At 49.1% G+C, this 16,491-nt stretch overlaps 1 protein-coding gene across 1 annotated transcript; it reads left to right on the top strand.

The window, feature by feature from the left end:
• Nucleotides 1-524: 524 nt before the first annotated feature.
• Nucleotides 525-14,775, top strand: DNAJB13 (DnaJ heat shock protein family (Hsp40) member B13). The gene is made up of 8 exons (XM_077778029.1): nucleotides 525-636; nucleotides 5,983-6,086; nucleotides 7,775-7,936; nucleotides 10,488-10,645; nucleotides 11,656-11,769; nucleotides 12,905-13,018; nucleotides 13,802-13,878; nucleotides 14,458-14,775. Exons 1-8 carry the CDS (start codon nucleotides 569-571, stop codon nucleotides 14,609-14,611), a joined length of 951 nt encoding a protein of 316 aa, XP_077634155.1. The 5' UTR covers nucleotides 525-568; the 3' UTR covers nucleotides 14,612-14,775.
• Nucleotides 14,776-16,491: the final 1,716 nt, after the last annotated feature.

The following is a 16,491-nucleotide window of genomic DNA, read 5'->3' as shown; positions in this document are numbered from 1 at the left end:
GCTCAACTCTGTGAAACGGTACTCTGCAGAATCCAGCATTCAGTTACAATTTTGTTTCACTAAGTTGGTAATGTGTAGAAACTCCTGCATGGAAGTATAAGATGAGTGTATATACTCAACTCTTTGAAAGAACACTGTGGGAAACGCATCATTCAGCTACCATCATGATTCCCTAGGTCGATAGTGATTGAAAACAAATGCTGAGACCAATGAAGGAAGTGCAGGATGCTGGACTCTATGATACAACACTGTGCGGAATGCAGCATTCAGTTACCATGTTGTTTCACTAAGTTAGTAATGTTTGAAAACACATGCATGGAAGTATAAGGTAAGTGTTATTGAGTTGAGAGTTTCTGAGTTAAATGACCTTTGTCAGGGTCACAGGATCAACCATTCTTCCAATTCTTCCATTGGCTGTTCAGTGAGGCAGAGCGGAGGTTTGCTTAGGCAGGAAGGACTACAACTCCCAGAGTGCCCCTGTGCGGTTGTCAGGAGCAACCAAAGAATGCAGACTAACAGCCCTGTGGAGTAAGGATTAAACAAGGACTGACTGCCTTTCCTGCCAGCCATGGGTCAGGATTATTACTCTGTGCTCCAGATCACTCGCAATTCAGAGGATGCCCAGATCAAGAAGGCGTAAGTTGGAGCGGGAGTGAGCCTTTAGGGGTGTGCTGGGAAGGCCCCACCTGTATGTCTTCCAAACTGAGCTTTCTTGCACAGCTAAGGGCAGGCAAGATAAACTGTGTTCCTTCTGTTGCTTCCCGCATGCCTACAGCCTGGCATGAGTCAGTGCTCCCAATCCATCATCCTTAACCCCCATTCCCTGTTTCCCCTCCTGGTACCTCTCGTTTTCCTAGCAGTGAAAATCGGAACAATGAAGACATTTGAACTTTTTCCTGAATACTATGCTGAACCAAAGGATTGAGATCAGGAGAGTGACCTGGCCGGATGAGCTGGATGTGTTTCAAATTTTATTCTGGCTGTCATATGAGTTCTTTTTTTTAAGTAGGCTTTTTTTTTCTTCAAGTTTATTTATTTATTTTGAAAAAGCGCACAAGTGGGGGAGGAGGGGCAGAGAGAGAGAGGGAGACAAGAAGTAGGTTTCTTCTTAAGTAGACTTTGTGCCCAGCTCAGAGCCCAACACAGGGCTTGACCTCAACCCTGAGATCAAGACCTGAGCCGAGATCAAGAGTTGGGTGCTTAATCATCTGAGCCACCCAGAGTTTTTGATGTTGAACTGCATCTCTCAATTCTTCCATTAGGTCTTGGAGACTTTGTGGTCCATTTCCAAGAAAGACTAGGACAGGAGTCAGTATATTTTTTCTGAAAAAGTTATGGTTGTTTTTTTAAATAATGAGTGCTTATCCTATGGGTAGGTGCAATGGTAGCACCTGGAGATATAATCATGAATCAGACAGACATGTAGCTTAATTTTGTTGGTGAATACAGATGTTGAATAAGTCATAACAGGTTTGATGGGTGTTACAGAAGAGAAAGTTCAGGATGCTGTGGAAGCCTATATTAGAAGGAGAGAGACCCCTTCAGAGGCCACCATGATAATTAAGGCAGAAGATGGAGCTTGAAGCAGGAAAGTGGGCTGGGGAGAGGGGAGAGGATGGACTTGGCTATTAACTGGATCATTGGAGGGTAAAAAAAAAAGGGAGGAGTCTAGAATAATATTGTCAATGAGGGTTGGGTAGTGATACATTATTGAATGTACAGATGCTGTTCTGAGAACCTTCCATCATTGTTTTTTTTAATCCTTACAACAACCCTGAGAGGTAGGTGGTATTATTATCCCAAGGCCATGTGCCTAGTAAATGGCAGATATTCAGATATAACTCCTACCTCAAGGGTCAGGTGCTATAGGGGATTTATGTGGGATAAGTGGAGAGAGTCTACGGTGTAGTTAGAGATACAAAACACAAACTCATGAGACAATTAGAGAACAATTCAGTGTGTGATGTCACTCACTGTTGAGAACATCTTGGCCAGTGGCACTCATCTAGGGAAAGGTCACAAGGAGTTGGAGTGCAGAAAGATAAGCCCAACTTAAGCACTGGAAAGACCCAGGTCTGAATCCAGGTTCTCCTACCTGCCAGCTGTGTGACATGGACAAATTAACCTCTCTGAGCCTCAGTTTTCCCATCTCTAAAATAATAATAATTATTTTAAGGGTTGTTGTGGGATTGGTATGAGATTATATGAGATAATGAACATGGAATGCCCAGCAATCATTTGCACCTGAAAAAAATGTGACATATAAAGAATGATTGGGGCACCTGGGTAGCTCATTTGTTTAAGCATCCAACTCTTGATTTTGACTCAAGCCATAATCTCATGGTTCATGAGATGGAGTTCTCTGTGCTGGGTGTGGAGCCTGCTTGGGATTCTCCCTTTCTCTTTCCCTCAAAAATAAATAAACATTTAAAGAATTATTAAAAGAACCTCATATGTTTCAAACAATAGTTCTTTTTAAAGAAATGTTTATTTATATTTGAAAGAGAGAGAGTGTGAGTGGGGAAGGGGCAGAGAGAATGGGAGACACAGAACCTGAAGCACGCTCCAGGTTCTGAGCTATTAGCACAGAGCTTGATGAAGGGCTTGAACTCACCAACTGCGAGATCACGACCTGAGCAAAAGTCAGACACTTAACCAACGGAGCCACTCAGGCACCCCCTGTTTCAAAAATAGTTCTTAACTCTTCTCTCTTGTAACAGTTATAAGAGATGAATCACATGTATAACACAGTCTCCCATTTGGGAGTAACTAGATTTTGACAAAACAAAAAATGCGGGGGCACCTTGGGTGACTCAGTTGGTTAAGTGTCCAACTTCATTCAGCTCAGGTCATGATCTCATGGTTTGTGAGTTTGAGCCCCAGTTTGAGCTGAAGCTTGCTTCAGAATCTGTGTCTCCTACTCTGTCTGCCCTCCCTTGCTTGCACTTTGTCTCTCTCTCTCAAAAATAATTAACATAAAAAAAATTTTTTTAATGCTGAATGTATATAATGAAGAAAAGCACCACAAAGATTCCTAATTGCTTAGCTGTTAGCCTTCTCAGTAGATCTCATTAAGCCTAGCCTGCTGCTGCATCTAAGCTGTGACTCCACTCCGCCTTGCCCACTCAGGGAAACAGAGTGAGGGCACTGCTGGGAAAATCTTAAAACCACTCAAGTTTAGGGGCGCCTGGGTGGCTCCGTTGGTTGAGCATCCGACTCTTGATTTCAACTTGGTCATGATCTCAGGAATGTGGGATTGAGCCCCCTGTTGGACTGGGTAGGGAGCCTCCTGAAGATTCTCTCTCTCTTTGCACCCCCCCCATGCACTCTCTCTCTCTAAAACAAATAAAACAAAAAACTCCACAAAACCATTCAAGTTTATATGAAAAATAAAACTCTTCTCAAACCAACTTACTTTTTCTCATTGATAGAACTTACTTGCTATTCTCCCCATAACTGACTTTGACCTTTGTAACTGAGAAGGGCTGGCTTCAACATCTCAGGGAAGTGATGACAATTGTTTTTAAGTTTCTGGTGGTAGACAATGTAGATAGTCCCCGTAAGGCCTCCAGAGGCTGAATCAGGACCTTCAGAGTCACAGGACTTCAGGTCTCACTCTGTAAGATGAGATGTTGCCTAAAAGAGCAGTCCCACAGTGAGATGGGCTGCCTTGTGGGACAGTTAGTTCATGTCATTCATTTCTTCACTGTCGCTTAGTGCTAGGCACCAGGGACACAGAGAACTAGACATGGCAACTCAAAGAACGGAGGCTAGTGGGAGAGACAAACCAGTCAACAAACAACTGGAATGTCAAATGCTAAGTTTAGGGATCAAAGGCACTGGGGACTCGGGAAGGGGAGTCTAACCTAGAATGAAGAGTGCAGTCAGGAAGGCATCCTGGAGGAGTTGACCCCTGAGCTGAGTGTTGAAAGATGAATGAAAATGTGCCAGAGGGAGATGGGAGGCTCTGGAGAGTGGTGGGTGTTACAAGTGAAGGGAGTAGAATGCCAAAGACCTGAGCAATGCATTATAGGGAGTTTGGAGCCTGGCCAGCAAGGCAGGGGAGGTCATGGGAGTGGGGACAGACAGCTGTGAGTGAGAAAGCCATAGAGAGAAGCAGAGGCTTGAATCTTAGAGATTTGGATTTTATGCCGAAGTCAAAGAGAAACCAGTAGAGGGATCTGGGCAGCCGAGTGACTCGGCCAGGGGCCATTTCAGAAGCATCTGATTAAAAAGGACAGATCAATCTAGGGGCAGAAAGGCCTGGAAAGGGAAAGCACTGGAAACAGGAAGCCATGGATCTGCAATAGTGCTAGCGATGAAGGGGTAGAAAGAGAACATTGGGGAGAAAGAAAGAAAAAGTGACACACCCTGGTGACAGGTAGGCTGGGAATAGAGGGGACGAAGAACTTGGGAGTTGATAATGCTCAGCTTCTTGGCTGTAGTGCCTGAGAATATGGGCAAAAACTTAGGGAATGAAAATGTGTTTCTGTCTGGGCTCATTGAGTTTGTGGGGCCTGTGGGACATTGGAGAGCAGATACCAAGATGGCAGCCAGATGCCGAGGTCTGGAGCTCAGTAGCCTGGTTTTAGATAGAGATTTGAGAGTGGTCAGCAGGTTGGGTGGTGCCCAAAGCCTTGGGATAGATGAGCTTGTGCGGAGTAAGAAGTGAAGCAGCGGAAGGCATCACCAGCATGCAGGGTGTGAGCAGAGTAGAGGAAGTGCATTCTGACCCAGTGAAGGGTACATGGGTCTGATTTGTACTGAGCCACTCAGGGGGCAGTGCTGATGCCCTCCTTTGGCTCCTTCAGGCCCGCCCCCCACCTTTCTGCACCCTGCTGTCTGTGCTGGAAGCTGGCCCATCTGAACCGCATCAATAGACACCCTGGCGCTCAGACTTCCTAATGAAAGCTAAAGAGAGCCCACAGCAGGTGTTTGGCAAGGAGGGGAGTGGAGCTGGGGGTGTTTATTCCCAGCTCCCTTCCTATGAGAGCTCTTCAGGCTGGCTGTGTCCCTTACCTGAATATGACAGCTCCTGCCAAGGGCCTCATCCACACACTCTCCTGTGGGATTTCGTTAACTTATCCCTCCCCACTCTATAGGCTCAGGGTGGCCAGGGTGACTCAGGGCTCCTGGCTTTGAGCTACAGCACTGCCCAGTGTGATTATCCTCCCTACCTCCTACACTTTGGTGAGTGACCCCCTATTTAACTCTCCACAAATCACCCAGTTCATGCCAGATCTTCCTCTCAGAACACTGATGATACAGATTGTCAGATGCTGTAGGCATTACATCATGGAGCGATGGGATTGGATAGATACAGAATCAGGAAAAGGAGTGAGCACAGAAGTGAGAGGCAGTGAAGGGACCTGACCTGTGCCAGTGCCTCTCTGTCCCAGGTCCTTTGACACCCTATTTTACCGGATCTTCCCAAGAAGCCTGTGTGTAAGTTCAGATATCAAGACAGGATTCGATGTGCAGGAAATGTATTGGGGGAAACAGGTGTGAGGGTGAAGGGAGAGCAAGAGCGTGCAGGGAGCACCTTCAGACCCCAGTGCAGGTCTGATACCTGTGAAAGGGGAGCAGGAAGAAATGGCTGGATGGGGAGGCCTGTGGAGTGGTCTGGAGAAAAATAGCTGGGCTGATAGATGGGCGTCCTGAAGCAGAGGTTGGTTGCGTGTTGGGGGGTTCTGTGTCCCAGAGGGATGCACCAGCACTAACATCCCCACCACGCTTAGGACTGGCTGGGGCAGCTTGAGGAAGTATAGCCTCAGCACAGACACGCAGGGCGGGCAGCTTCGCTTTCGACCCACTGCGTTCTGTTCAAGGTCATCTGTGCCATGCGCCACCCTGGCCACCACAGCCTTGATTTTGTAGCTGGGGAACATCGAAGCAGTAGACAGCAGAGCCAGCTCTGAACCATGGTCTGTGCCTCAGGCCCATGTCAAATGCTATGCCTTGCATGAATCCTCCCTCCTCTAGGTACCGGAAACTGGCACTTAAGAACCACCCGATGAAGTCCATTGAGCCATCCGCAGCAGAGACATTCAGGCAAATCGCAGAGGCCTATGATGTCCTCAGCGACCGTGAGTGACTCCAGACATCTCCTCTGCCCCACCTCTACTTTGAGATCATTCCTTAAGTCTCTGGGTAGTAAGCATTCCTCTTCCCTGCCTCGAGCCTGAACAAACTTAGAAGGAAAACGGCATGATGAACTGCCTTTCTCCGTAGCCACCAACTAAGGTTGACACGGTGTGGAGAGCCCCTGGATTGAGATGATCTGCTCAGCCAGTCTCAGTAGAGCAGGACCTGGGGCAGGGCTCCCACACCCCCCACACCCCACCTGTCCTCTGCAGGGGTGCACACAGTGAGGTGCTTGCTGCCAAGGGAAGAAGGAGAGGCTGAGGCAGGCACGCCCGGTTACTCTTCACAAATTACCAAATAGCTCCAGTGCCATCTCCCCATGGAGAGCATGTCTATCAAGGGGCAGAGGGAAGCCGGTGATTCAAGAATCTCCTGAAACCAAAAGAGTGCAGAAAGTGATCCCCCTGCACCACTGCCCCAGGGTACTACCTGTGTTCATGTTCTTTTTTTTAAACATTTTTAAAAATGTTTATTTTTGAGACAGAGACAGAGTTTGAGTGGGGGAGGAGCAGAGAGGGAGGGAGGCACAGAATCTGAAGCAGGCTCCAGGCTCTGAGCTGTCAGCACAGAGCCCGACATGGGGCTCGAACCCTCAAACCGTGAGATCATGACCTGAGCTGAAGTCAGACCCTCAACCGACTGAGCCACCCAGGTGCCCTAGAAAGCTTGTCCTAGAGACTGGAATTACGGATGCTGTGCAGAAGAATGGCCAGATCACTAAGATTTCTCCTGTCCCGAGTTTTCAGGACTTTAGAGTCCTTAGACTCTAAGCTTTTGAAACCTCTAGAATTTGGCAGCCCTAGAATTCTTAGATTCTAGAATTTCAAGGTACTAGGATTCTATTTACGCCAAATAAAACAGTGGCTATGATTGGGCATCTGGGTGGCTTAGTCGGTTAAGCGTCCAACTTCAGCTCAGATCATGATCTCACCGTTTGTGAGTTTGAGCCCCATGTCCGGCTCTGTGCTGACAGTTTGGAGCCTGAAGCCTGCTTCAGATTCTGTGTCTCCCTCTCTGCTCCTCCCCCACTCACACTCTGTGTGTATCTCTCTCTCTCAAAAATAAAAAATAAACATTAAAAAAAACTGGCTATGATAATTAGTTTAGCCAAATTCTAGGGCAGTAGCCTCACCCTCAGTCTCTAGATCTCTCCTTCAATCCTCTTCCCACCGCCACCCAGGAAGTCTTCACCTTTCTCCATTCTCCTATGGGACCACACCTAGATCCACCCACAATGCAATTAAACCCCTGACTTTTAGGATCTCCCTCCAAAGAGTGCTAGACAGTAGGCACTTTAGAAATAAGGTTGCTTTTGGGGCGCCTAGGTGACTCAGTCAGTTAAGCGTCTGACTTTGACTCAGGTCATGATCTCACGGTTCTGGAGTTGGGGCCCCCATCAGGCCCTGTGCTGACAGCTCACAGCCTGGAGCTTGCTTCGGATTCTGTGTCTCCCCCTCTCCTCTGCCCCTCCCCCGCTCATACTCTGTGTCTCTCTGTCTCTCAAAAAATGAATGTTAAAGAAAAAAGGTTGCTTTCGCCCCTTCCTCTTTACCCTTTATCCACCTGCTTCCCAGCCCAGCAGCTTAGTCCCCAACGCTGGCCCCCTCATCAAGGTGATACATGTCCACAGCTGTGAAGAGAAGCATCTATGACAAGTTTGGAGAGGAGGGCCTGAAAGGCGGGATTCCTCTGGAATTTGGATCCCAGACCCCATGGACCACTGGTTACGTCTTCCACGGCAACCCTGATAAGGTTTTCCATGAGTTCTTCGGAGGAGACAACCCCTTTAGTGGTAAGAGGCCCCACCCACCCACTTGCGTTACCGGGAAAGGATGCAGCTGGGTTTCTTCGACTTTGTTTTGTTTATTTTAAAAATATATATAGTACATGGTGAAAAAAAATTATTAAAGAAATAATTCCAGACTTTATTCTTTCTACAGAAGCAGCCACTTGCTGTTAACAATTTATGTATCCTTACAGAAAATTTCTATGCATTTATGAGCATATATTTATCATTACCTAAGCCTTTTATCTTATGATGGAAATGGGACCATATTGTACACACTAGTTTTTTTTTTCTTTTTTTTTTTAATGTTTTATTTTTGAGACAGAGAGAGAGAGAGAGAGAGACAGAGCATGAAAGGGGGAGGAGCAGAGAGAGAGGGAGACACAGAATCCGAAGCAGTCTCCAGGCTCTGAGCTGTCAGCAGAGAGCCCAACACGGGGCTTGAACTCATGAACCGTGAGATCATGACCTGAGTCGCAGTTGGACGCTTAACTGACTGAGCCATGCAGGCGCCCCCACACTAGTTCTTTTTCACTCTTGGAGATCATCTCATTATATACTATATTACATGTAGATCTACTTTATTGATTTTAATAGCTGCATTAGGTTTCATTGTACAGGTGTGTGTTAGGTGAGTACATGGATGGATGGGTGGATAATCCCAGGTCCCAGACAAACTGACAAAGAGTTGATTTCTGAGGCTCAGAGTCATCTTGCAAGGACAGTTAACCTTCCTTCAGACCAGTCTTCCTAGCTCTAGTTATGCAACTCAGAGAGTCTAGATTTTCACTGTCTGATCCCCTGCAGCCCCTACCCCAGGCTGTACTACAGTCTTTCTGCATTTCAAAAGTTCTCTCTTCCTTTTTCTGCATGTTAATAAGAAGTGGGCTAAAGCCCACTGCCTCTTCCCCTCAGAGAACTCTCCTCTGTGCATTCCCTTCACCTGCCTGCCAGAGGAAGCTGAGTTTATAAACTCCAGGTATGACTGGAAAAGGCAGGGGACTTGGAGTTAGGTCTGTTTCAAATCCATACACTGCCCCTTATGAGCTGTGTGATTCTGAGCAAATCTCTTCACTGCTCTGAAACCTCAACTTCCTTACCGTTAAGTGGCTGTAATGGTCCATCCCTCACACGTCATTAGCAAATAAGACAATGTTTATGAAAATGGGCTTTGTAGACTGAAAAATGCCATACAACGGACAAGTGCGTGGAAAAGAAACAGCTCAGCAGAGCCAAACCAGAGCTTATGGGGCATTGCTTATAGGCTTTAGGGGCCCTCAGGCAGTGCCCCAAAACTATACTGCTACAGAGCTTCATCCAGGGGATTCTTGTGTCCTACAGGGCCGACGGACTAGACCTTCCTATGACCTGGCTGTTGGGGTGTCTACAGCCTGTACACTATAGGTGCTGGGTGGACAAATGAATTCAGTGATACAAGAGGGGACCAGGTCACTCACAGGCCTCTTGATTAGTTATTATATCATAGAGGGGCTTAGTGTGATGCTGCCCTGCCCTCCTCCACCTAAAGTCACTGTACCATCCTAGCCTGGGAAGTTCCTTCATGGCCCTAACCATAGGAGGCAGAGTACAAAAAATCTTAATTATGGTAGCAACCCTTGATTCTACAAAGTTTACAAAGGGTCTCACACGTAGCAATAAGCATACAGTCAAATCGTCCTGGGTTCAGATGGGCTGCAGGACTGTGAGCATTTTCTGTGGCCTCTCTGCCCAGTGAGATAATGGTGTGAAGAGGTGAAACCAGCACCTGATGCATAGTAAGCTGTCAGCAAGTTTCCCCTCTTCATCATCTTGTTATTTAATCCTAATGGTAGAAGGCAGATCAGGCATTATTACCCCATCCCACAGACAGAAAACCTGAAACCAAACGACTACGTAGCACTTCAAGAGACAAAGGCTCTTTGCACTGGATGGAAGGGCAGGGCAGCAAGAGGGCTTATGGGTGTAGAGCTGGGCAGGGAGAAAAGAAATTGAGGGAAAAAGAGTTTGGGGGTATGCTGATGAACTCTTAAATTTATTAGGAACCACCCCTTCCCTACCTCCCTGTCAGCTATTGACTTGATAGAAATTTGAGTCTGGGGTCTCTAGAGACCTTGGGCTGGGCTGGACAGTGGGAGAGAGTGGAGCCTGGGGAAGGGTAGGAAGGATTGAAATGCTATTACCTTCCCAGCAGCAAGGTAACAGCGGGGAGTTATTTCTGGCATACCAGGAGCTGCCACCAGAGGGCACTCCTCTCCATCCGGAGGCAGACAGCCTCAAGGAGTATCTCCCCAAATTTAGGGGGAAGGGAGTCAGGAAAGTGAGGGAATATAAACCAGATGATGAAGCAGTGGGAAGGTGGCAAGGAGTGATAATCAATGGATCTGCAATTTAGGACAACTTTTTGGCTTGGCCTAACGGTCTGAGTTTGCGAGATAGGAATGAGATGCTGGGTATTACACTTGGGGACTGAAGAAGTATGTGTGGAGGGGTGTCTGTCTATGTATCCAAGTCCCAGACACAATCTCTCTTACTCTTCTCCTCTCCTCACCTCCTGCAGAGTTTTTTGATCCAGAAGAATGTGAGGTAGATTTGAACTTTGGGGGTCTCCGAGGCCGAGGGGTCAAGAAACAGGATCTCCCAATCGAACGAGACCTCTATCTATCCCTGGAGGATTTATTCTTTGGCTGCACCAAGAAAATTAAGATCTCCAGAAGGGTGAGTATTTGGCTTGCTCCTACTGGGGGCTACTCCCTGTCCCCTCCAATCCTATGAGTCACCTCCTCTTTGCCCTCACTGAAGACCTCAGGTATGGCCTCTGATAGAATCACGAAATCTCAGAATTGAAGACCTAGGATCATAGAATTCTAGAATATGAAATTTGGAAGGGACAAATGAGGGTATTAGCCTGATTCTTTCCAGTGCAGGAATCCTCTCTGCAGAAGGGTCTTTCCCTTCTCAGTTCAGCCCCATCCCTTTGGGAAGCTGGGCTCTGAATGGGAGGAGTCTCTTGTGAATTCTGCCCTCTCGGTGTTACCAGACCATACCCCCAGGGCTTCATCAATGTGCATGCCTCATGAGTAAGAAGAAACAGTGTGGGCATGGAGGGTGGGCTTGGGGACAGTCCCCAAGGGGTTTGATCGAAGACCTTCAGTGCCCCAGAGTCCAGTCCTTGGGTTGACCCTGTCCCATGGCTCAGCCCTATGCTAGGCACATGAGCAAAGCCTCCTCACACCTTTGCCCAGCAGAGGAGATGCCAATTGTGGCCATGCTTTCCATAGATGGCACTCATCTGGGCATGTGATTGGGAAATGGATGGATGACATAATAGGGAACGCTCAGATATGTTGGCCTCTGTGGTCTTTCTCCCTTCATGATTAAGAGACCTGCCGGACCCTCAGGGCCAGAGCCACTGGGTTGGGAGAAAACTGAGTATGCATTCACCATGGTCTGTTAGTGGCCAAGGCAACGTGATTTCTAGGCCTGGATGGGGGCTTGATCAACTCATGGTGATTGCTCAGTATCTCAGGCCCCAGCCCCATGACATCATCCTAGAATCCTAAGTTCTTGGTTCCAGTGAATGGGGTGAGAGTGGTAATGGCTCAGGGCAGTTTCTCCCTGTTGCTAGAAGATTGAACCTGATCACAGAACTCCCGTAGCATCCTTCTCGTGTGAAAAGGCCAGCTGGGAACTCTCGAGCAAACCTCCCCGCTGCCATCTGGCTGCAGGTGCTGAATGAGGATGGGTACTCCTCTACCATCAAGGACAAGATTCTCACGATTGATGTGAAACCTGGTTGGAGGCAGGGCACACGGATCACCTTTGAGAAGGAAGGGGACCAGGTGAGAAGGAGGTAACTGGACTGGGGTCAGTCCTAGCATCAGTCACCCGGGCTTACTCATGTGGTGGGAAGCCTGAGGTGGAAGGAGGCCATGCTTTCTTCTGCCCCATGAGCCCCAGTCTAGTAGGGAGATCAGTCTGCAGAGTGGGTGAGATGATCCCCAAAGTGCTTTACAAGGGACAGAGCCTTGCAATGCCTCTGTGAGTAGATAGCCCAGGACTTTCCCCCATTTTGCAGAGTAGGAAATTGAGGCCCAGAGAAGGAATGGATTTGCCCAGGGCAAGAGCACAAGAGCTCTTCTTGATTTTCTTCAGTGCTTCCTGAATAAGGCCCAACTATAGGAGCTATTCAGAAACCACTTATTAATAATAATTTTAGTACTATTTAATATCTTCATGATAATTACTTATTTAAATAAAAATATAAAATTATTCTTCAAGGCATGCTGTTATCCTTAGCTCTGAGAAGATGCAGAGTGATGGCATTTTCAGAGCCGAGGGAGATTAATTCCTCTGCCCATACTTCTTGCTCCCTTTCTCACTCGTGAAACATCTACTTCCAAAACACCCCCTTCAGGACCCAGGTCTAATGCTTCTTCTGGCTCTGGGCAGCCTCCTCTGACCTTTCCACCTGGGTCAGGGCCTCTCTGATCTCCCGCCTCTGTGTTCCTTTGACCACAGTCCTCAGAACTGTGTGTCTGTTCCCCCTACTGAACTGGGAGCTCTTTGCTGGCAGGGACCACTTTGACTTCTCTGCCCCCAGTGCCCAGAGATACCTTAGTAGAGTTTTGGTGACTTAATGAAGCTTGGCAGCACAGAGCCATGTAAGAAGTTGTTTTCAAAACTTGTAGCTCAGCATTTTGCCCACCCACTGGGGAAGACTCTGACTCTCTCCAGCTGAGTGAATCCTGTTGGTATTCTCAATAGAGGAGAAGTGAAGGGTGCGGGAGGGGTGGATTAATTGGAGCAGGCTTCTCAGAGGAGGGCCTGTAGAGCCAAACTGAAAAAGTCCTTCCAGAAAACCTAGTTTAATCTCTTCATTGTTCAGAAGACGACATGGGGACCCGTAGACACAGGAACTTGGGCAATGTCACACAGCCAATTAGTCCTTGTCACCCCTTGCCCTCCTCTGCCCAGGGCCCCAACATTATCCCAGCCGACATCATCTTCATTGTAAAAGAGAAGCTACACCCTCGCTTCCGCAGGGAGAATGACAACCTCCTTTTTGTGAACTCCATTCCCTTGGGCAAGGTGAGTAGGCAAAGTGGAGGGGTGGACATGGGCAGATGAGAGTGAGCAAGCAGGCCTCACTCTGCACTCCCCCCAGCGCATATGGTGCAGGCCTTCAGAGCATGAGGAGTGCGCATAGAACCTTTGTGGCTGTCTTCAGGGCCCCTCCGTGTCCTCACGATCCAAGCAACGAACAGCACCAGCCTAGGCTCTGCCCTGCCCCCCCCCCCCCCCCCCCCCCCCGCCCCTTCCTTTGGTGGCCCTTCTGCCTCCTTCCCATCTCCCCTAGGCTCTTCCCCACGCTCGTCTGACTGTGCCACACGCCTGTTGAAGCATCTTCACATGGCGTTCAAGGCCTTCCACACCCTGCCTCTGCCGATCTCATCCCCTGCAAGCCAACCACCGTGCCCCTCGGAGCTCCTGTCCGTTGGGAGCATTTTCACACCTCCAGTCTCTTGTTTGCGCTGGGCCCTCTGTGTGGAATGCTGTGTATCCACCTTGTCTGACTGGCAGGCTCCTCTTCAGCCCCATCAACTGCTACCACCGCTGCATAGCCCTCCCGTTCCACTCCACGATAGTTTGGGGGCCTCTCCTTGGCTCCCGCAGACCTCTTTACTTCCCTCTATCATCATCAGTTTAACCTACCAGACCGTGAGCTCCTGAGGGCAGGCAGTTGCCTGGCTCGCTCCCTTTTCGTCCCTGAATATCCTTTTGTCTGGCACTGAATAAGCTCATGAAATGCCTTCTAAAGAGAATGGCCAGGATGACCTCTCATACCCCTACCTGTGTCCTAATGTCCCCTAGGCTCTGACATGCTGCACCGTGGAGGTGAAGACCTTGGATGATCGTCTGCTCAATATCCCCATCAACGACATTGTCCAGTGAGTGCGTCTGCCTGGGCCCCAGGAGGCAGAGGGGCTGGCCTGGGCCTGAGGCTGGTGCAGACAGGTCAGCCTGGGGCAGTTCAGTCCTCACCAGAAAGGACGGAAATCCAGCCCCAACTCTGGCCAAGCTGCATTCACCTGGTAAACGGAGTCCCTTTTTTCTAACTTGTACAAGGCCCCTCAGAGCCCAAAGATGCAGAGGTGGTCTTTGTTGCCTTCCTCCTCCCGAACCTCTCGTTAGTGTTCTGAGTTGTATCCTTCAAGTCCTTTGCAGGAAAGGCCCTCCGTATGGGAAGCTTTACTCAGCAGTCCAGCACCCCCTCACCCCACCCCAACCTAGGCTGGAACCTCTATTCCTGGAGCGCTCAGTGTAAATGGTTGTCAGGGAGCAGGCTGTCTGAACAAGCTGATCTTCTCTCCCCTCCCACCAGGTTCTGGCTGCAGAGAGCCACCTGGTGGGAGCTGGGCTGACTGTCCCAAGCCCGAGGTCATATGAGCGTGGGCAGCATGGGGTCTGTCGGAGTGCAGCTTTGGGGAGCCCTCTCACTTCCCTTCTTTCATCCTCCCCTGTCTCAGTCCCAAGTACTTCAAGAAGGTGCCAGGTGAGGGGATGCCACTGCCTGAGGACCCCACTAAGAAGGGGGATCTCTTCATCTTCTTCGACATCCAGTTCCCCACCCACCTCACACCCCAAAAGAAGCATATGCTGCGCCAGGCATTGCTGACATAACTCTGGTGAGCTGAGGGCCGGAGCAGGGGAGGAGAAGGCTAGCTGGGCCTTAACCCATGCCTGTCCCAGGATGTGTGGGTGAGCCAGCCCCCTGCATAGGTGTGACGTGAAGACGGGATGGCCTGGGACTTTTAAACTGACACAATAAAGATGTATTTCCTATCCTCCAGCTGCACCCAGGAGACTGTGTTGGAGGGAGAGGAGCTCCATACATCCCTTCTTGTGGAGCAGAGGGAAGGGCAGGGCCCAGGAAGCCTAGAACCTGGGTTCCTGTCCAGATTTTGTGAGTGTGGCCAGGTCCCTGAGGGTTCAGAGCCTGTGTGCTCCCACTTGATAGGGTGGGGCAGACCTGAGTGACCTCTGCGGGGCCCCACTCTGCTCTGATTCCTCATGACACAAAGTCTTTAGCAGGGGCAGTCTCTAGAGTGTGATATGGTCATATTATAGATAGGAAGAACAGAGAAGAAAACACTTGTCAAGGCCACACAGGGCAAAGATGTTGTCAGAACGTTGAAGGCCACTTCCCAGATTCACCCTGCTTAGAGGCAACACAAAGGACACAGTTCTAGAAATGGCTTTGGTTTCTGCCTCACCAGCTTCAATTCTCATCTATGCAGTGGGTCCTGGACTGCCTCTAGGCAGGGTGGTGTGGGAGGCAGAACTGGGTTCTGCTTCTGGCCCTGTCACTGGCACCCCTGGATGTTACTGCGTATAGGCCTCCTGCAGGCTGCTTGTGAGGACTGAGTCATTGTGGTGAACGTGCTTGGTGAACTCACTGCTTACATCTCAAGGTTCCAGGGTTGCTGCTGATGTGGCCTCCAGGCCCAGCTGGGCCCGCTCAGACCACACCTGCGTTCCTGGCCTATGTTCCATCAGTCAACAACAGTGTGGCATGCACTTCTCCTGTGCCAGGGCAAAGACTCCTCTCTTTCGAGTCTGGCTTTGGGCTAGGATAGGTCTAAGCTTATGAGAGTAGGTAGCCACTTTTGTAGAACGACTTCAGAGGTATTAGAAAAGACCTCCATATTGTCCATATTGGATTCCTCCATTCAGCACTCTTAGCTCATTTTTTCTTTTTCTTGAACATGGGGCTTGAATTCACAACCCTAAGATCAAGACCTAAGCTGAGACTGAACTGGACGATTAACTGACCGAGCCACCCAGACATCCCTTAAGGTTGTTTCTTAAATGGGGACTGAGTAGCACCAGTCAGCCATTTTGAAACCATCAGGGAAAACGTGGCAGGAGCCAACCCTGAGACATGTAATTTGGACCAGGGTTCTAGGAAGCACCTGCGCAGTCCTTAAGGCATGTGGGCCTTAGAGTCAGATATATCTCAGGTGTATGCCCTTGGGGGCATACACTCTGCCTCTCTGAGCCTGTTTTTTATAGCAAAGATTGCAACCCCGATCTTGCAGGCCTTCAGGAAACCAGATGAGGAGTGAAGTGGACTCTGCCCTGAGGCAAGGCCTGGGTGGAAGAGTGGTGGTAGTTGCCCTGTGCTGAGAGCAAGTGGGTGCAAATTCTAGCACCCAGGTCTCCTCTAGGCCAGTGGGAAAGCCTGCCTGTAACCTCTTCTCATGGCAAGGCTCTGAAGGAAGCATGGTCTTGGGCCTGATGGAAGATCTTTGTGAAATTTCTATTACCTTGGTGATCTTTAGTGCTACTTCATCTGGCAGGCAAGGCAGGGCTTGTCATTTTTAGAGGCTGTGAGGACCAGTTACTAAGTTACCGAGGGCTACTGATATATATTGTCCAACGGTTCCTGCCACCCGCCCCAGCTCCTCACTGTCCCAGGATCATGCCCAGAACCATGATGGAGTCTGGTGGCCTTGTTTCCAAGTATCTGGGACACAAGACTGGTGAATGAGTCGGCTGAC

This window comes from Crocuta crocuta, unplaced genomic scaffold (assembly GCF_008692635.1).
Source record: "Crocuta crocuta isolate KB4526 unplaced genomic scaffold, BGI_CrCroc_1.0 scaffold271, whole genome shotgun sequence".
In the NCBI taxonomy this organism is placed as follows: Eukaryota; Metazoa; Chordata; class Mammalia; order Carnivora; family Hyaenidae; genus Crocuta; species Crocuta crocuta.
This window is presented reverse-complemented; position numbering and strand designations above follow the sequence as displayed.

Bases quoted from the DNA above. Each gene is read 5' to 3' on its own strand.
- DNAJB13 (XM_077778029.1), top strand. From the start codon at position 569: ATGGGTCAGGATTATTACTCTGTGCTCCAGATCACTCGCAATTCAGAG. The intron at 6,087-7,774 runs GTGAGTGACTCC...ACATGTCCACAG, and splicing joins CTATGATGTCCTCAGCGACC to CTGTGAAGAGAAGCATCTAT. The intron at 10,646-11,655 runs GTGAGTATTTGG...ATCTGGCTGCAG, and splicing joins AAATTAAGATCTCCAGAAGG to GTGCTGAATGAGGATGGGTA.